This window comes from Pipistrellus hanaki (genome assembly GCF_964339955.1).
Source record: "Pipistrellus hanaki genome assembly, chromosome: 14".
Taxonomy (NCBI): domain Eukaryota; kingdom Metazoa; phylum Chordata; class Mammalia; order Chiroptera; family Vespertilionidae; genus Pipistrellus; species Pipistrellus hanaki.
In genome coordinates, this window is record NC_140516.1 from 4,057,621 (window position 1) to 4,077,812 (window position 20,192).

General features: G+C 59.0%; 1 protein-coding gene across 1 annotated transcript; it reads left to right on the top strand.

Moving 5' to 3' along the window:
- Positions 1-556: 556 nt before the first annotated feature.
- Positions 557-19,907, top strand: LOC311632828 (cardiac-enriched FHL2-interacting protein). The gene is made up of 3 exons (XM_084904714.1): positions 557-778; positions 12,504-12,602; positions 15,038-19,907. The coding sequence occupies exon 3, from the start codon at positions 15,165-15,167 to the stop codon at positions 19,311-19,313; it is 4,149 nt and encodes a 1,382-aa protein (XP_084760840.1). The 5' UTR covers positions 557-778; positions 12,504-12,602; positions 15,038-15,164; the 3' UTR covers positions 19,314-19,907.
- The last annotated feature ends 285 nt before the right edge of the window (positions 19,908-20,192 follow it).

The window sequence follows — 20,192 nt, forward strand, 5'->3', positions numbered from 1 at the left end:
CACCGCACTCGGACCTTGCCCTCCGCTGGGCCTGCAGGGCCAGGCTCGCCGGTGGGAGCCGGCCTTGCCTCTTTCCTGACTGTATCTCACACTCCTCTGTGACTCTGCCCCGGACACCCCGCCCGGCCTTCCCGGCCCGCAGCTGGGCATGTTGTTTTGCTCCAAAAGCACCACAGAGGCAGCTCCTAACTCGAGGAATGCAGCCGCGGCCTCTGAGCGATGATGAAAGGGGCTATTTCTGCCCAGGGCATCAGCGGGCCGGCGCTGGGTCCCAGTCCCAGTGCTGCGCCCTCACCGTCCCCCACCCAACGTTCTCCTCTGCGCCCGGGCGTTTTCACTGGGTGCTGGGGCCCTTTGGAGACCCTCCCGGGTGGATCTGGCGTCACGGTTAGGGTCCAGCTCGGGGGCCAGCCGTGTCTCGCTCCCCGAGTTATCTATTGCCCGTGGCTGATCTGGATGTAAAAATAGCTGCTGAGGCTGTTTGTTTAATCTGACTGTTACTTGACACCACGCGGGTGTTGCAGTATGCCTCTTCCCCACCGAGCACACCATTTGGTTTCCCGGCGGGGCCCTCACCAGGCACGCTTCCCGTGCTCCGGCGGCCGTGGTCGGGTCTCTGATCTTCCTCAGGTGGGAGGCGCGTGAGAAAGAAGAGGTCTGGGTCTGCCACCTCCCCTCCTGGCGGCCCAGCGAGCAAGGGCAGAAGTTTCGGCTGCTGGGAAAGTCGGGGTTCTGTCCCAGCCGGGGAGGCCGAAGAGCAAGCAGCGCCGAGTGGAAGGTAGGACCAGACACGGGTTCCTGAGCGGAGGCGGGGGCGCGGCTCCGGCAGCAGAGAGGGCGTTCGGTCTGGGCCAGCGCCTCGGGGATGGAGTTCGGGGCCAGGGTGCCCTGCGGGGCGGTGTGGTGCTGAGGGGCCATTGGGGGCCGCCTTTCTCAGTGTGCGGGTGTGCATGGGTGCGTGGCAGCTGTGTGGCCCTGAGGCATAGGCCTTACGGAGTACATGGTACCGACTTGTGCGACTGTCCTTGCGTGCATCTGCCCGGGCACCCTGCCCCCACCGGTTCAGGGGGCTCAGGCCTGTGGATGTGCTGAGGCCACTGTGGGCGACCCCAGGTCACACGCTCCGTGGCAGGAGTGACTACCTGTGTCCTCCAGCCCTGGGCCAGGCAGGGTCGCACCAGCTGCAACAAAGAGGACAACTGTCCATTCACAGCCTGGCCCGTGGAGCTGAGGGCTTGAGTGCCCTGATTAAGGGGCCCCCGCCAGACTGAATGTCCCCACAATCTGGGGTCTCTGACCAGACTCCTGCACAGCAAATCCTGACCGAATCTAAAACCATGTCTTTGTTCTTTCTCGTGGAGAAGAATTGACTATTGAGGAGAACAATATTGAATATCTGTGGATAGCTAGATAGCCTCAAAAAGATTATCGTTAGTAAGGACCTAAAGACACCCCCTGAGTGTTTATAAAGGCAGAGGCTCTGCAGTGAGGCAGGGACTGGATGGGAAGGTTTTGTATGCTTCACCCAATGGCTCAGGTTTTCTGTGAACAAAAAACTGCCCTAGAAAATAAAGGCTATTTAAAAAAACACACACACAACTAAATTATGGACCAATTTTTTAAACACATCTGTCCCTATTATAATAAACACTGAAGTATTTTTTTAAAAAAACAAAAACAAAACCAAGTATAGCAATCTTAAAGAGTAGATTAAACAGATGTTCATGTTCAATGAGGTTCCATTTTCCAGTGTTGGAGTTCCCTTTACAGCATTGGTTGGTAGACCACAGCTATGGGCTGGGTGCCTGATTTTGTAAATAAAGTTTTATTGGCATACAGCCACAGTCATTCACTTACATACTGTCTAAGGCCACAATAGTCCAAGCCATATGACCAGCAAAACCAAAACTATTTACTATTCAGCCCTTTCCAGAAAAAGTTTGCTGACCCCTGCTACACAACACTTCCAGGAGGAGTCAGTTTGGTACACACACACACACACACTCACACACACAGAGTTCCAGCAGTTAAGACAGCTAGTGCCTTCGGTGGCAGTGGCTGGCTCCCGAGCCCCCTGCCCTCGGGCCAGCTTCCCGTCTGGCTGGAGAGGAAATGTTCCTTTGCCACCGGCGGGAGCTTTGCGGTGGAGTGTGGCCGGGCTAAGCAGGGCGGATTATGCTTATCAGGACGGTTTATAAATAGACGTCTCCAGGTGACCTGAGTCCAGCGAGTGTCTGCCCTGAGTCTGTGGGAGGGGACAATTGTGCCTGCTCTCTGGTGACCAGAGCTCACCGGGGTGTGAGCCACTGTCCTGCGGGGAGGCGGGGGGCTGGTGGGATGCTGGGTGCTGGGGACAGCGGGCTCGGATCCTGTGACACCCAACAGAGGTACGTGGAGGAGGCAGGGACGGTCGGAGCGGGTCATGGACCCTCACCCGGTCTTGTTATTTTCCGCTTCTTTGTTCCTGGCGCGGAGGAAGCCTAGAGACCCTCACAGCGAGGGGAAGCCCGGTCTGGAAATAGCCCGTCCCTCCGCCCGCACCAGGAATCTCTGCTGGAACCGGCCGGCCAGCGCTGGCCCCGCGGCCTTCCTTGTTGTCTCTGGGGGTTTCTCTCCCTCCCTCCAGGATTCCACAGACGAGGGGGCTTTCGGAGAAGGCTGCCCTCCTCAGACCCGCAGTGCTGGCACTTCCCAGCCTGCAGTGGGTCTTGTTCTTATTTCCATGGAGGTTCACACCACATTTCACCAATCCAGCCCACCACGGCCCTCCCACTCAGTCTGCACTTCCTTAGTGTGGCTGGGAAGCCAAACACCGCTCAGCTTCCACTAGCCTCCCGGCCCGGGGACTCGCGCTGGTGGGGTGGATGGAGAGGTGAGGACAAGGAGAGGCACATGAGTCTAGACCCCGGAGTGGAGCGAATGGGGCTCTGCTGAGATGTCACCCGTAGGCGTCGGCTTCCCTGTGGAGCATGCCCTGCGGGGCCTGTGTGTGAGTGACATGGGGCCTCGCAGCCGCTCAGCTGACCTGGGTCTCGGGTGGACGATGGCAGGCCGAGTGGTGCAGAGTGCAATCCCCTGGGGGGATGTCATCGGCAGTCCCGAGCTTGAGAATGGAGCTGGCGTGTGTGGGAATCTGATAGCAACAGCGTCCGAACAGCCAGCCAAGCACAGCCTCCTCCCCAGCTCAGACAGACAGATCCGTGTCTTCGGGGAGAGGAGAAAGGGACCCCAGCACGCGGGAGTGGGAGGAGCATCCTCGTGACCTCCCTTCTGGCCCAGGAGGACTCCAGCCCGCCGAAACGCTGCCACCGGGTGCGGCGGGGCCGGGCCTCCCGGGTCCCGGGTGTGGGGAGCCTTTGGTCCGGGAGCCCCTTCCAGAGTGGGCCTGAGCCGCCACGGGACGGCCAGGCTGAGCGGAGGCAGGGCTTCCATCTCAGCCGTCTCCCACCTTGAGGTTCAGCGGGAGCTTGAGGAAGGCCAGAGGAGAGGACACTGCTCTGCTGGAGTGACCAGTGCTCTCCCCACACCCGCTGGGTCTGGAGGCTGGTCCCCGGCTTCCCCTAGGAGCCCACCTGCAGCCGCCGGGGCGCTCCGGGCTGCCCTCCGACTGGCCTGTGCTGCAGCCTCACCGCACACAGTGCCAGCTCGTCCCTCGCTGGCCCCGTCTGTCCCTCTCTGAGGCAGGCCAGGCCCAAAGGCCGCAAAGGTCAAGGGGTCAGAACTCAGCCACTTCTTCAGGGTGTCCGACATTTTCATTAGGGCAGCTGCTGGCCAAGTTAGGCCCTAGGCCAAGCTTCCGCGCATGCTTGGTTCTGTCCTCAACGTCATCCAGCGTGGCAGCCCTTAGGTCCAATAGCCCAAGCTATACAACCAACAAAACCAAAACTATTCACTATTCAGCCCTTTGCAGGAAAAGTTCGCTGACCCCTGCTGCACAGCACTCCAGGAGAGGAGTCAGTCTGGACACACACACACACACACACACACACACACACCTGCACGCACACACACACAAAGTTCCAGCAGTTAAGACAGCTAGCGCCTTCAGGAGCAGTGGCTCGCTCCAGAGCCCCCTGCCCCTGGGCCAGTTTCCCTTGGCTGGAGAGGGCGCGGTACACAGGGGGCCCATATGCACAGCTACCAGGCCTGAGATATACGTGTGGGGCCTGAGTTCAGAGCTCACATCTTTCCCCAACTGCCCGTAGACCTAGAGCACACATCACATCCCGGAGCCTCTCCCAGGAGCCAAACCTTCCTTAGAGCTGCCACGGCCCAGGCAGCCCGCCCTGCAGAGCCTGCGTCCCGCTGCTCCCAGGAGGCCTGGCGGTGCTCAGCGGTGTCCTCAGGCCGACTCTGCCCTTCCCAGCCAGCCCCTGGGCCTCAGCTTCCCGTCGGAAAAACAGGGACCAGCAGCATCGCTGCCAACCACAGAACCCCATCTCAAAGGTCCTCTGCGCATGAAGTGAGCAAACATGGAAAGTGCCAGGCACGTGACAGAAATGCAAGCGCTATTCTCTCCTCCGCGGTCCTATGTGTCCATTTCCTCTCCTGCCCGGACTGCAGCTTGGGGCTCTCCTTCCAGAGGTCACCAAAGGTCAATCGCAGGGCTCCGCTGGTCATGTCCCCGCTCTGCAGGAGAGCCCTGGCACCGTGCAGGGGAGCCACCCTGTGACCACTGCACATTAACACACACAGTTACCGCCCTCTTTGGAGGCCAGAGCATCTGAGATGAGGGCCCAGCCTAGAGGGGAATGATGCTTCCACTACAGGGCCACGTGGCAGCATCTGGGCAGCTGAACACCCACCCGCATCGGGGACACCCTGCTCTGCCCCACCCCTCTGCCCCCCTCCCCTGCCCGAGGGAGAGAAAGGCAGTGGAAACTGTAGCTGGTTTTGCCTAACCTTCATCTTAAACCTCAAGGGCAGGGCATCTAAATCGTCACAGAACGCACAAGGCTCCCCAGGTGGCTTTGGGACCTGCCTCGGAGCTGCAGCCAGGTCCAGGGCGGCTGCCACCAAGTTCAAGAATGAGACCTGAGTGGTTTGCTAAGGCGGGAACCAGCCCAGAGGGCGACATGGGGTGGTTCCCAGGACGGGGCACCTTTGGGTATTCTAGTCAGTCACTGCCTGGCTCCTCTCCCTTGTATCTGGAAAGGCAACGTCGCCCTTGTGGCCCCGGGTCCCTGGCCTGGGGTCAGCAGGTTGCATGGTGGGACAACAGTGACACTCACAGATACTGGCCAGGGCTGCCATGTCCCAGGCTGGCACCAGGGTCCTCACGATGGCCCCGAGGCAGTGCTACTCGTACTTCCTCTCCCAGAGGAGGAAACCAAGCACAAAGCGCTTTGCAGTGTGCCGAGGACCCCTCTTAGCCAGCACCCCGGGGGCCACACTCGGGAGGTCTGGCTCTAGTCCATGCCCTTCCCAGAACGTTGCACTGCCCGTCGGGGGGTGGGGGGGTGGCGCTGCCAGGGTTTGGTGAGCACCAGCCCTGCTTTTCCCGAATGAGCTTGTTTGAAGCGCTCGGCGATCAGGGGTACCTGAGTGGCCACGTCTGAATTCTTGCCTCTGTGGCACATTCCACAGGGATCCCATGAGGAAGGCGGGGTGTGTTCTCGGCCCTGTGACCGTGTCCCTCCCACTAGGGAAGTTCTCTCTCTTTCCTTCCCTGGCACAGCCGGGCTCTCCTCTGCCACGCTGCTGGAGAAAGGACAGCTGTTATTGGCCAACCCATCTCCCATCTACTCCCAGCCTCCAGAGGGAAGGGACAGCGGGTTCTGTGTGTGTGTGTGTGTGTGTGTGTGTGTGTGTGTGTGCCACAGAGTCAGGGAAGAGGGTGCCTCCTGGATGCTCCCCAGAGGACAGGCAGGTCCAACAAGCACCTTCTCTGGCCTTACTAAGGTAGAGGTCCCTCTGGGAAGAGGTGGACCTTGGGAGATAGGAGAGAAGGTGCTAAGAGGCTGTCACACTCCCTTCCCTGCAGAGGATGCCACACCCGATGCCCCTCTCTGCCTGGGCTGGATAGGGAGGGCAGAGGCAGATAGGACAAAGACCTGGTTCTGAATCCCCACTCTTCTGCTCCCTGACACCTATTTTTCCTAGAGGTTGTAACCATTGACCAAGGTTATGGATATAATATTGAATGTCAACTATAATTGAAAATCTTCTGAAGATTTAAAAAAAAAATGAAGTGCTTGGCAGGTAGCAGGAGCTGGATGGATAGGATGAGTGTGTGGAGGCCCCCAAGGATTCTGATGCTCAGTGATAGCTCTATCTGCCTTTGCCCAGCCCCACGGCACCCGCTCACAGAGGGAGAAACAGGGTCCACAGATGGTGAGAATTCTGCAGCCCCCCTGCCCTCCTGGGACTTCTTTTCTCTGCTCAAGCCTGGGACACTCCAGAGCTGCATCCTCTCTCCCCAAGGGCTGGAGAGAGGATGGTTGCTGAGGGACACCCCACCTCCAACCCCCCCCCCCTCCGAGTGCCTTTCCCTAAAGCCCCTGCAGGGGCTGCTCTCTGGACAAGGAGACCCTCTCCAAGGGACCCTCTCCAGCAGCCTCAGGTCCAAGCCCCACTCCACCAGGCATTAAACTTCTCTGGACTCCAGGTCCCTCCTCTGTGAAGAACAAGGGTAATTTCTACTTCACAGGTTGTTGCAAGTATTAGTTACATAATCCTCCTATCTAATAAAGAGGGAATATCAAATTGATCACGCCATCACAAAGATGGCAGTACCCATAGCCACAAGATGGCAGTGCCTAATCCCCTCAACCCCACTGGAGTCCCCCAGTCCTTACAGCCCCACAAGGGTAGGGGGTGGCAGGTGTACAGTGTGGCCAGACCTGCCTTCAGCCCCCCAGGGCCACCCAAGACTCAGGAAACTGGGGCCAGATGAGGTTTGCACTGCTGGCAGTGGCAGCAGCAGAGGTGTGATGGGGGCATCACCTTCCTCTGATCACCAGGTTGCCTCCTGCCCCTCAGGGCTCCCAAACTGTGAGAGGAAGCAGGCTGGGCTGAGGGACACCCCCTCCAGTGCATGAATTTTGCTGCACCGAGCCTCTAGTAATAAATATGAATAGGTAATATTGGAGTATATAAAATACCTGTCTTATGCTGGATGCTCAGTAAATGGGAATTTCTCTTATTTATTCATTTGTTTGTTTAATGAATTGCCCTGTGCTGGGCCCAGGCACTGGGAAGGCACTAGGACACAGGACTGAAGCAAAAAGGCAAAGCTTGGCCCATGGACCCACTGCCCAGGTGTCTCCCCTCTCCCATGTGAGTCTGCCCAGACCATGCCAGTCACAGTGCTGGGGCCTCATGTCTCCATTTCTCCATCCAATGAAAACCCAGCATCACTACGAACAGGGCAGCGGCAATTGAGCCTGATCAGGAACAGGTTTTTCTAAAACCCTGCAGATCATATCTCATTATTGGGTACAGAAATCACTTACTTTTTTATTTTTTATTTTTGCAAATACATTTTTTAAATTAAAGAATAAAATAGAAATATTAGACAATACATATAAGCTGGGTAGGTTTTGCTCCATGAATTTTCTATCTATATACATATATATTTACATATGTACATACACACAAACACACATGCATATGCTGTGCGGTGATGTAAATATATTTCTTACTGTGTGTTCTAAACAAGTGTGAACTAAACAAGTGTGAACCCTCTGCTCTGGGGAGACAGGCAGAGAAAGGGCACCCTTTGCTGCCCAGCACTTGCAGCAGAAACAGGGCTGCAGGCCCAGGCCTCACTGAGGGGAGCCCCAGGACCTAGGGAGTCAGGTGGCTCTGAGCATCTGGAGCATCGGTTGTCTCCGGGACCAACTGCATGATAATTTCTTTCCTCTCCAGTCTGGGGAGCAGTCCACCCAGGGGGTGGGGTGGAGCCCAGGTTATTTATTTTTTAAATATACTTTTATTAATTTCAGAGAGGAAGGGAGAAGGAGAGAGACAGAAACATCAATGATGAAAGAAAATGCCTCCTGCACACCCTACACTGGGGATTGAGCCCACAACCCTGGCATGTGCCCCGACCGGAATTGAAACATGACCTCCTGGTTCATAGGTTGATGCTCATCCCCGGAGCCACGCCGGGTGAGCCAGGCTATTTTTATTGTCCCCATTTCACAGGTGCAGGGAGAGGCTCAGCGGCTTGCCCAAGATGGCCCTGTCTGGGAAGCAGGACTTTAGCAGGTCTCCCGTCTTATTTCAGTCCTACTGTTTCCAGAATCCAAGGCAATATATTCTGGGAAATGTGGAAGGGATAAAGGAATAAAGGAATGAGTGAATGAGTGAATGAGTGAATGAATGAATGATGTTGCAGAGGCTGGACTAAAGCTCTCTCCTTGTTTCTATCGCAGCACTTCTCAGCCAGGGGTGAATTTGGGCCCCAGGTCACTTTGGGCGTGGCCCCTGGACTGTGGGTTGGACCTAACAAGAAGGCCAAGGGGTCAAAGGGCTGAGCAACAAAACCATCCCTGCCAGTCTGTCCTGTCTTGTTCCCCAGCTTTTTGCCTCTGAGACAATTCCCCTTCGGCCCTCCTGCGCAGTAGATGTGAATGGTCCTCACCCAGCTCTGGGGGCCTGAGCAAGGTGAGGGCAAGGCTCCCTCGGGTCGGCTCTTTTCTGCCCCATTTGTACCCTCGAAGCCAGTGTAGTTGCTCCTATAGAACTAAATCAGGCACCTCTGAGCCCACAGAAGGACTCAGGACCCCTTGGCCAAGTGGCATCTAGCCACCGAGGCCCCTGCTAGAGCAAGGCCGAGAAGCGGGCAGTGCCAGGTCTCAGCTCCTTCTGGTCGAGGGCATGCCCGGAGGAGGTGCAGGCTGAGTCCATCCACCTGGCGGCCAGAGCTCCAGGGGTTGTCCTGCAGCGCCTGGCCACCAGGAATGGTCAGAAGCAGCTTGAAGATGAGCCGCTGAGAGCCGTGCGCAGTGAGGCCACTACCAAGTAGCCTTCCGGAGCCCCCAAAGTGCACAGCATGAGGCCCTCTGTGCACCTCACCCCAACTTCGCCCTGACGCGTCAGTAGTAGCAAGTCCACTGGTGCTGCACAGCAGGGCGTTTGCCCAGAGAGCCAGCCCCCACCCTCAGGTCTCCATGCTGTACTTATCCCCTTTCCTCCTGTGACTGGGCGCCCCAGGTGTCAGAGGCCAGGCACCGGTGCCGCCCGGGGAGCCCTCAAGTGGACCAGGCCCAGTGCTTGCTGTGTGGGCTCCCTGGCCTCTGACTGCAGACACAGCCCATGTCTGGGCAACACTCAGAGGCTCCGGAGGAAGCGTCCCCCCCCAGACACAGCAGACCAGACAGGGACCCAGGCCAGATTCGGGAGTGAGGCTGGGCTGAGCCCAGAAAGAAAGCTCTAGGCTGCTGAGCTCTCTCCCGAGGCCAGCAGGACGCCCACCGCAGCTGTGACTACCGCTCGCAGCCGGCTCCATGAGGCCAGCAAGCCCACACAAGCTGGTCTCTTCAGCCACATTCCTGGGGATGCCCTGGATTCCGATTCTGACATGCACCGGGCCTGGGGGTAGCCTCGGTATCCTCTGCTGTAAAATGGGCAGGGAGGGCTCCCCCTGCTGTCTCCGTGAGGAAGGAGGGAGAACAGGCACCACAGCACAGGGCTGAGGCCAGCCGCCCACACACTCCCTTTGAAGGAAGTCGATTTGCCATTTTATTATAGGACACAGACAAGGACATGGCCCCTGAAGCAGCAAGCAGAAGGGCTGTGGACAATTGCACAGAGAGGTCAAGAGCTTGGCCCACACTGGCCATGAGGACAGAGCTCCAGGGCAAGCCTGATGTGGATGGGTGTGGTGGTGGAGGCCGCGCGCGGGAGGTCTGCATGGCCACCGGCCGGAACGGGCCATCTGCCACAGCTCACTCCCCTGAACCGCTCCTCAAGGCACGCCCGAGTCAATGACTCAAAACCACCCTGAAAGAGGAGTGAGAGAAATCAATTCCGATCTGCGAGGGCCTCTGGGTGTGATAAAGCCAGCCCCTGTCATCTCCGCTGGCTTTCTGCTCTCCCTTTCCTGAGAAGTGGAAACACCATTCAATTAAGGTAATTAAATCCACCCAAAGAGCTTGGGCTCAAAAACCACACCACAGGCAAGTGGTCAACCCAGCAGGAGAGCAAACCCCAGCGGCTTCCTGTGCAGAGACGCAGGCCTCAGAGAGGACTGAACTACCTCCTTCCACGCTGGAGAGCATCCCTCCTGCTCTGCACCCACCACGGGCCTCCCCACAGAAGGGCCCTGGGCTCACTGACCTCACAGAGAAACACTGAGCGGAGAAAATGGTTGGGGCGTAGATATAAAGGCCCCCCTTGCCTCACGTACCCTCTCCTGTCCTCAATCCTCCCTTGAACTCCAGCCAATCATATTAGAAGGCTCAAGCCTTGTGCATCTGAGCCGTGACCGTGGCCATGGCTGTACCCTGAACAAGGTGCAGGGTGGTCAGGTGAGTCCCAGCCCAGGTCTCTCCTTTGATGCTATGTGACACTGAGCAGTCGTCCACACCGCTCTGTGCTCGGACTTACCCACCTAGAAAACGGGGACAATAAGGCCTGGTTACCCCCTCACAGGGGTCGTGAGAGCTAAACAAGAGAATGGGTGCCAAAGTGAGGGGTGCCCTGTAAGCAAGTCATCCCAGTGGGCACTCACTGTATTGCCCACTCCCACTGGGATCCACCTTGGGTCCTAAAAGTTGTGAGGACCTCAGGTTGTCAGATAAAACATAGCACCTTCAGCAAAAATTGAATTTCAGATGAACAATGAATGCCTACTGTTAGTGTAAGTGTGGAATGATTAATTCCATAGATAACTCTGACTCTTGGGAAGTATAGTCAAACGTTGCATAGGAGCAACGAAATGTGCTCATTGACACGAAATGTACTCTTCCCCTCTCTGAGGCTCCACCGTGTCCTCTGGGAAACGGAGCTGACAGTGCACGTCCCGTGGATGACTATGGGGCTGGAGCTGGGGCCTCCCAAGTCATCCACCAGGACTGGTTCGTGGCCTGTCACATGTCCTCAGTCATGGGGCTGGGCTGAGGCGCCATATGTGGAAAGCTGGGTCAGGGCTCCTAGGAGGTGACACGGACAAGTCCCCTCTCCTGGCCACTTCCTGTCCTCACAGCACGGGCAGACCAGCAAAGGTGAGCTGTGGGGCCGTGCGGCCTGAGCTGCTGAAGGCCAGGAGCGTCACGGGCAACACAGAGAACGGGGCAAGCAGAGCGCCTGCCTCCGTCTGCACACTTCAAGCCTGTCAGCACACCCCGGGCCCGGGAAGGGAACTCAGCAAGGCCAGTGAAAACATTGACCAGTGAGCTCCATGCCCAACATCCTGTCAGTCAAAGGCCAACATGGCAGGGACCTCACTCCCAGGAGCCCAAAGCCTTGTTAGCAAGACAGAGTCATGGGAGACACGGGAATAGAGCAATACAAGTGATTTTAAAAGATGATTCTACTCAGAATAGGAGAACTGAGGAAGACGTGGTGAGCAGTTGGTGATCAGGAAACAGACAGACAGAAGGACTGCAGGACCCACCTGGCCTGTAGCTCCCTCACCCAGTGCACCATAGGCTGGAGAGAGGGGGTGGGGCGACCTCCACTCCCCCACCACGAGTTCTCAGAGGGTCATGCAGAGGCATTTGTAAGGGAGCAGAGAGAGGAAGCATTGTTTCTGCAAAGTTTCCAATCCGTGATAGTTCAACTGCATCGGCAACATGACATGGAAAAAAGCATCATGGGGGAAGACATTTGGAAGAGTTGGAATTTAATAATGACTATGCAAAGGATATTTCATTGCTCATCCCGAGAAAACACTGATTCAGGGCGCCGCTCGCTCAGGGTTGGCTTGTTGACATATCCTGATTCAAACCGATGACCCTGGCAGTGAGGAGGAGGCAGTGAGGAAGGGCTGGTGGGAGCCCAGACGGTCTGCCTTCAGAATGCGTGTGGTGGATTCACTTTAGTTTACACTTTATTCTCCGCACTCTCAAAATTCTCCTGGGCAGCTTTTTTGTTCTTTAGCTGTCAGAATAGATAGCCAAGCCTCCTGCCAACACTAAATTGAACCCTGTGCTACTGCGTGATGCGTGGATTAAAGTTCTGCAGCTCTGATTTCCTTCACTGCAAAACCTGCGTCATTAATGCACGTGGGAGAGAAAGGGGTCTCTGATCAGGTCTGCACAGAGCAATGCGCAGCTGGGCCCATCCTGTGAGAAGGCCCGGGGCTTAGAACAGGCTCTGGGAAGTATTGGGACCACAGACAAGTTAGTGAATGTTGGGAGGAATATAAATTGGTCTCATATTGGCTTTCACCAAAAATGACTATGCTTGGAATTTCATTGAGTTCAAGTGCCGATTTTTTTTTAAATGAAGGCCAAGTGCATGGCTGCTATTTAGAGATATCTTCTGCACTGAACATGTGCTTGGCCCTTTGGTCACTTGGGTGCCACTGAAATTATTCTTCCTCTTCTTTCTAGATGGGCAGTGAGGACAGCAAACACAAGCATGAGAAGTTTTAAAACTACGGATCCCAAAACCCAGCGAGGCAGGCCGGGCAGTCCTCACTGCTGCGACAGGTATGGAACCGCCAGCCCAAGAGCCAGCCCCCGGAAGCTCCTTTAGTTGTTGGCGGGGGAGGAGGGAAGGATGAGGCCAACCTAGGGACGAATCAGATGGGACTGCAGACATGATCTGTGTGAAGTCCCCAATGGGGGGTGGAGTCTCCTCCTTCCCGAGGCAGAGAAAGGGGATCATTTTCTGAGTCCTCTAATCAGTGAGCTTCCCTCATTCCTACAACTCAAACCCAAGATCAGCTAGGGTCTGTGGCCACAACAGCAGAAGCAGACACTGGACACATTCAGCAGAATGGGTAAGTACGGAACAGAACTTGTAGACTCAAGGTGAAGGTTCAGTTCCGGGCGGGAAAGGGCAGGCAGGCTCCAAGGCTGCACAGGACACCCGGGCACATCCCATCCTGCAGCTCCAGGACCATGCACAGTGGCTAACCTGGTCTCACCGGCAAGGGCCCCACAAGGTCCATGCAGGCCCTTGACGTTCAGCCCCACCAAGACTGAGCACGTAGAGGGAGGGATGCTACGGCATGGATGAACCTTAAGGTCATTACACTGAGTGAAATAAGCCAGTCACAAAAGCACAAATCTTGCATGATTTCACTATATGAGGTACCTAGAGTAGCCACATTCATGGAGGCAGAACGTGGCTGGTGGGAAGGGAGAATAGAGAGTTATGTTTATGGGTACAGAGTTTAGTCTTGCAAGTTAAAAAAAGTTCTAGAGATGGATGGTGGTAATATGAATGTGCTTAATATGACTGAACTGTACACTTAAAAATGGTTAAGATGGCAAATTTTATGTTATAGATATTTCAACACTATTTAAAAATAAAGAAGAGCTGTGGCTGGTATGGTTCCATTGGTACACCAAAAGGTGGCCGGTTCGATTCCCAATAAGGGCATATACCCAGGTTATGGGTTTGATCCCCAGTCGGGGCAAGTGCAGAGACAATGGCAATGGATCTCTCTCTCTCTCTCTCTCTCTCTCTCTCTCTCTCTCTCTCTCCCCCCCCCTTCCTCTCTCTAAAATTAAACCAGAAGAAGAGAATGTTGAAGGGACAGAATTAGGGAGATCCAGAATGTGGAATTGCTTAATAAGAGTGAAGCCATCTCTGCAGCCCCAGGGGGAGGGCAGCAGGCTCCCCTCCCTGGCACCTCCATTGGCCACACCAAGGGCACAGCAGAGTGAGGAGCCAGATGTCAGCTCTGGAGGACTGGGCCCTCTTGGGTGGCTATGGGACAAGGTCAGTCAGCGAAAAGACGACTCTGGCTCCTATGCTCCATCTTACCTCTGATCATGGAACAGGCAATGGAGAAGTAAATTTAATTTTAGACTGTGCTCCGTACAACCAAGGAGATAAGCCAGCCACTGTGAGACAGTGAAAGGATACCCCTGGATGTCCAGGGAAAATACCTCTGCAAAAGTGACCCACCTGGACCCCAGCGCGACATCAGTCCGGCTCCAGGGGACCAGACCGATGGGATGTGCACCCCCAGTCATGTGCTGCTCTGTCCCTGTGCGGGCATCACAGAGCGCGCTGACACAAACCCAGATGGCACACGCCGGGGCTGCATGGCACAGGCTCTCGCCTTGGGGTACATGCCTGCTCAGCATGTGACTGTACAAAACCACATGAGATTGAATCAAGCGCAGGAGAAAGCGGTGCACTCCGCTAACACGAGGTGTGCTAGGCTGCCGCTGGTGTAGACCGCATACTTTTCCCCGCAAGCATGTTCTTGTGAGGAGAAGGGGCGCATCTCAGACAGCGGTAAACAGTTCAGCACAGCAAACACAAAGACCAGCAACATCGCCGTTCATTGGCATCAAGTGCCGTGTTGTGCATGACTGTGTGCTGCCCCGTTAATGGCCGGCAGCGACAGGGTGTTCGCACAGCATCTCCCCACATGCAGCAATGCACTGTGCTGAGCACTGGGTGGCCCCTCGGCCACTGAGTGATGGGAATCTCTCAGCTCCATTGTAACTCGTGGAACCATATCATCTATGCAATCAGTCAGTCATTGGCCAACGTGTCATCGGGGAGGTTTGCTTTAAGGAACTGGCTCGTGCCATTGTGGGGGCTGGCCAGCCCAGCGTCAGCAGCCAGCAGGCTGGTACCCATGGAGCTGATGCTGCAGCCGCCATCCAAGACTGGAGGTACCGTTCCCTCCTCCTTGGGGCTCTGTCGTGTGGCTGTGACCCACAGTATGGAGGGAAGTCTGCTTTCCTCAAAGTCTATGATTTAAATGCTAATTACATCTAAAGGAAATACCTTCAAAGCGGCAGCTAAACTGGCATTGGACCAAAAAGTGGGCACCAGGGGCCAGCCAGGCTGACACAGAACATTAGCCATGGCAAGCATCTGGCCGCAGGACCGGTGCGCGGTCTTCATGGCCACTGATGGGATATCCTGTTCTCACCCGGCTCTTCTCCTTCTGCAGGGAAAGCAGTTGCATTTGATCAGCGGGAAGCGGATTTTGTGGGACGAGGGATACCCCTAGCCCTTCCAGAACCACCGCCCCGAGAAGCCCACGGACTGGCCAGGGACAGGCCTCTCAGGCGGCCACAATGCAGGGCAACAAGAAGGGCACAGACGGCTTCAGCGACACCTCGAGCATCGGCAGCGTGCTGGACGACGCCGACCGGGAGGTGAGCAGCCTCACGGACCGGGCGTTCCGCAGTCTGTGCATCTCAGAGGACACCTCCTTCAGTGACTCCGACCTGGCCCTGACGCCGGACCCTGCCCGCCAGGTGCTCGGCAGTTTGCACCAGGGGACGGTGAGCCACGCCCGCAGAAAGAGCGGCATTTGGAGCCAGTTGCCGTCACAAGGTACGGAGCACGCTGGCTGGGCGGCCACGTTCCAGCAGCTCCCCAAATACGTCCAAGGAGAGGAGGAGTACCCCAAAGGCAGCCCCCCGCTGATGCCGGCCCAGAGGAGGCTGGAGGTGCCCATTTCCGGCCTGAGGAGCAGCAGCAAGCCCATCTCCAAAGTGTCCTCACTAATCAAATCCTTCGACAGGCCTGAGAGCCAGCAGTGCGACAGCAGGCCTCCTACCAGCAAGCCTCCGACTATCAAAACCACCCCCAAGTTCGCTCCTCTTCCAGAGAGCGGGGTCAACTTCTGCTTCGACTCTGCCTTCCTGACGGTGAGGCGGGTGCCCGCGGAGGTCTCCGGCCCGCAGCCCGGCAGGAAGCACACGGAGCAGGAGCCCCCCCGGAGCCCCGAGGGCGCCTGCCAGGGCTCCGGCGGCCTCCTCCCAGCACCCGAAAGCGGGGCCAGCTCATCGGAGCCCGCGTTCTCCTCCCCGCCCCAGAGACCGGCCCTGGGGGAGCCCGGGAGAAGCCAGGAGTGGGCTCGCAGAGGCACCTTCCTTCACAGTGAGAACAGCGCCTTCGAGTCCTGGAGCAGCCGCCAGCCCCGGCTGCCGGAGAGGAGGGAGCCGGCGGAGGCCGCCCCGGAAGGCAGACCCCCCAAGCACTGCGAGGACCTGTCCTCGGTAAGAGAGCCCCAGGCCCCTGCGAGCAGAGCCTCCCCCTGCCGCCCCCGGGCCAGCTGCGGGCACGAAGAGAGCAGGCCGGCAGCGGGCACTCTCTCCGCGACGGGACCCTGGAGGTGTAGGGACCCGGGAGCTCCAACGTTCCCCACGGAGGACAGGGCCTCCAGCGCGCAGCCTGACCTCCCGGCGAGGCCCAGCCAGGCCCCGTGGAGGAAAGCAAAGACGCGAAAAGGCAGCACGGAAAGCACGCAGGAGGCTTCAGAGGAGAAGCAGGCCCGCAAGCCAGGCCTGGCCTTGCACACGAAGCACAACCCCCAGGGCCAGTTCCCAGAAAACGATGCTCTCGGCAGCGTGGACCCCAGTGATGGCTACCCTCCTCCTTTCAACATCAGCAAGCTGCTGACCCCCATCATACCCACCAAGCACGTCCTGGATCCGTCCTTCAGCCCGCCAGCCGAGGGCACCCCATCGCCCCCAGGGCAGCTCAACGGCTACCAGGAGGAGCCCAGCGAGCCCCGGGACAGCTACAGAGCCAGGGCCCCCAGCCTGCTGTTCAACCTCAAGGACGTGCGCAGGTGTGTGAAGAGCACATACAGCCCCTCGCCCCTCCTGAAAGGCTCCGACGAGAAAGGCAGAGGCAGCCAGGAGCCCCTGAGCAACGGCATGGCCCTTCCCAACGGGCTGGAGGAGAGCCCCCCACGGGAGCTGTGTAAGGAGAGACCAGCTGACACCCCTCTGCCGCAGGTCAGGGCCCAGAGCGACCCGAAGGCTGATCCTGGTGCAGCCTCCGCAGACAGCCACCCGGCCCCCAGCTCACCTCCCGCTGCCGCCACTGCTCCCTTCTGTGCCAACGGGGAGGCCGATGAGGACGCCACCCATGGAGACCCCGATGTGGGTGCCCCAGACCCCAGGGAGCGCTGCCCCCGGAGGCACCTGTCCCTGAAGCTCTGCAGCAGGGAGCCCGAGGAGGGGCGGGCTGCGCAGCACCGGCGGGCCCCCGGCCTGGAGAGCCCGTTCTCCAGATCCGTTTCTCAAGAGACAGAGCCCGAGAGAGAGGCGGGACTCCGCGATCCGAACCTCAGCCAGAAGGTCTCTCCGAAAGTTTCCCCGGGGCCGCTTTCTCCGGAGGAGGAAGATGTGTTCTACAGCGACAGCCAGTCGGACTTTGTGCCTGCCCTCAAGGGGAAGGCCAAGTTCAGCACCAGCTCTTCCGATCAGTCGTTTGCCTCGTTCGAGGATCAGCAGAAGATGGGTTTCCCCGAGAGCCCCGGGGAAGACGGGAGGAATGGCGGGAGTGCAGGAGGCAGAGAGCAGAATGGGCTGGAGGAGCCACACCGCGCCTCGGCCAATGGGTCCCTGTGCGCGGAGGAGCAGAGCGGGCAGGGAGCATGGTGGGCCGCAGGGGAAGGTGTGTGTGGAGAGAGGCCCAGGAAGGCGTCCCGGGAGGAGGCTGACCTCAGAGGCGCATGGGCCGGGGGGAGCAGGGACACAGGCCTCTCACCATCGTCCACGCCCAACAGGCACAGGCTGTTCGCCATTAAAGACAACACCCTCCGGGCCACGCCCGTGATACGGCCCGTCATGCTGCCCCTGCTGAGGGCCTTGTCCTCAGAGGACCCGCTGGGCAGTGGCCACAGAGAGGAGGAGGTGCTGAGGCCAGGCTGGGGCGAGGATGCTGGCCTGGGTGCCCCCAAGAGCCAGGAAGTGCCCAGCACCCCAACACCCACTAGCCTGAGGGGCCCACCCTTAAAGCACGTGGCCCACAGAGGGACGGAGGACCAGGGCTGGGCGTCCTGTGTGGCCAGGAGGGAGGCCCAGGGCAGCGTCTCGTCCACCCCTCTTCCAGGAGAGGGCGAGGGGCGGAAGCCGCCCCAGGACGCCGGGTGGAAGGCTGTGGCGGATGGGGGCAGGAGCTACTCCTCAGACCCGGGCGAGCCAGAGGCTCCGCGGTGCATCCCCACCATCGCTTTGCCCGAAAGCGACTTACAAGGCCAGCCATCCCCACAGCAGCCCGGAGCCTCCTGGGAAGAGCAGACGCAAGATTTCCAAAGTCACTTTCTGTCTACACCCCGCGTGGGCCCCCCGGGGAGGAGACCGGCTGCCGGGGAGCCCCCGGCCTCCCCCAACAGCAGCTCGCTGGAGGGCAGCAGCGCCCACTCCCCCGCGGCCAGCAGCCTGTGGGACGACGCGGCTCAGGGCCCCTGGGAGCCGGGCCTGATGCCGGGGGAGCCTTCCCGGCCCGGCCCCACCAGGGCGGCCCGGAGGGAGGATCTCACGCACGCCTTCACTTGGGAGGCCGGCGCCGACCCCCAGCTGGAGCCGTCCGCCGAGGACCTCAGGGCCCTCTCTCCCGGGGGCTCCTTGCTGGACGTGGCCGCCGGCCTGGCCGCCCCTGACCGAGCACAGCCCTCTGCTCAGCTGGAGAGGGCAGCAGCCAAGCCCCCGGCCGTGCCCCCCAAGACGGAGAAGGCCCTGCGGCGGGCCAAGAAGCTGGCCAGCAAGAGGAGGAAGGCGGACGCGGCGCAGGACGTGCCCGGTGGCGCCCGGGAGGAGGACGCGGCGCCCAGGCCCCTGTCCCCCGGGGAGAGGCTGCTGCCCAGGTTCCCCGCCGTCCGCGCCCTGCCCCCGCCCGCCCACCGCCACTCGGTGGCCGCCTTCTCGGAGCCTGACCCGAGGCGGCCCGGAGGGCCCCAGTCCCTCAGACCCCTGCCCCCGTACCCTGCCACCCAGAAGGTCCTCCAAGACCCCCAGTCCGGGGAGTACTTTGTCTTCGACCTGCCGCTCCAGGTGAAAATGAAGACCTTCTATGACCCGGAGACAGGCAGATATGTCAAGGTCCCCATCCCAGCTTCCGAGGACGGCTCCCCGGAGCCACTCCCGCTGGATGCCTTTGCCGCCCCCTTCGTGCTGTGCCCGGGCATCCGGCCCCTGCGCGCCACGGCCCTGATGCCGCTGCGCTGCTCCTCTCAGCTCTCTGCCCCCACCTTCCTCGGGCAGAGCCCTGGCGCCTGGGAGGCAGCCCGCCCTGCGCCCCCCAGCACCTACCCTGCTGACCCACAGCCAGCCCCCCAGCCCCCTGGCAACCCCGCCCAGCGCACTGCAGGTCCCAGCTCCAGGGCGCCCCCAGGGACCCCAGCGGAGGGCACCGTAGACGCTCCAAGCCTGGGTATCATCTCCACCAACGATCTAGAGGACTTTGCCACAGAAGGCATTTCTTGAGGATTACAGCAGACAACACCCCTCAGCCCCCCCAAAACCCAGAAGAGTTTATTTCCCTCCCCAGACATTACCCCCCAACCACACACACACACACACACACACACACACACACTCCCTCACTCACCACATGCCCAGCCATTTGAGGTCCTTAAGGTCTCAGGGAAAACGGGGATTCTGAAAATACCCCCTCCAGAGCACCCAGGTCTCTCCCCGGGAGGGCGCTGCTGGCCCGACCTGGCCCCTCTGAGCCCCTCTCGGATCCCAGACCCGCTCCACATCTTTCCTCTTCCTTCCTTCCTTCCTCCGGGTCCTTCTCCCCTCGCCCTGCCACTCGGGGACCCACCCGGCTCCTCAAGGCTGTTCTCTCTGCACTGGGCCCCCCTCTTTCTCCAGGGCAGGCCAAGGCCAGCCCCCTAGGTCACACAAGGCCCCCAGGGTGACCCCCTGTCACTTCAGACAGAGCCACTGCCAGCTCAGCTCCATAGAAATGGCTGAGCGCCCCCGGGAGGCAGCCGTGCAGAAATATTCATTTGCGTAGAATGGGTTTTCTTACCTGAGGACTCTCCTCTGAAAGCTGTTTTCTGATAAAGAAAAGGCGGCCTTTCACACCGTGGAGCAGGCGTGGTCCTCTGGGAACTCCTGTCTCTTCTGTGGGCCTGGGGGTCTCAGCTGGGAGTGAGGAAAGGGCCACCTGCCCTCCAGACCTCCCATCGCTGCCTGTGGGCCACCCAGCGTCTTCCCCTGGGGACAGAGCAGCAGCCGGGAGCCCCCTGCTGGCTGTGTCCGTGCCTGCCAGGCCATGACCTCCACTCCTGTGGGTGGCCAAGATGAGAACCCAAGACCGCCATTGTGGGCGGCCTGGCACCTGAGTCAGGTCAG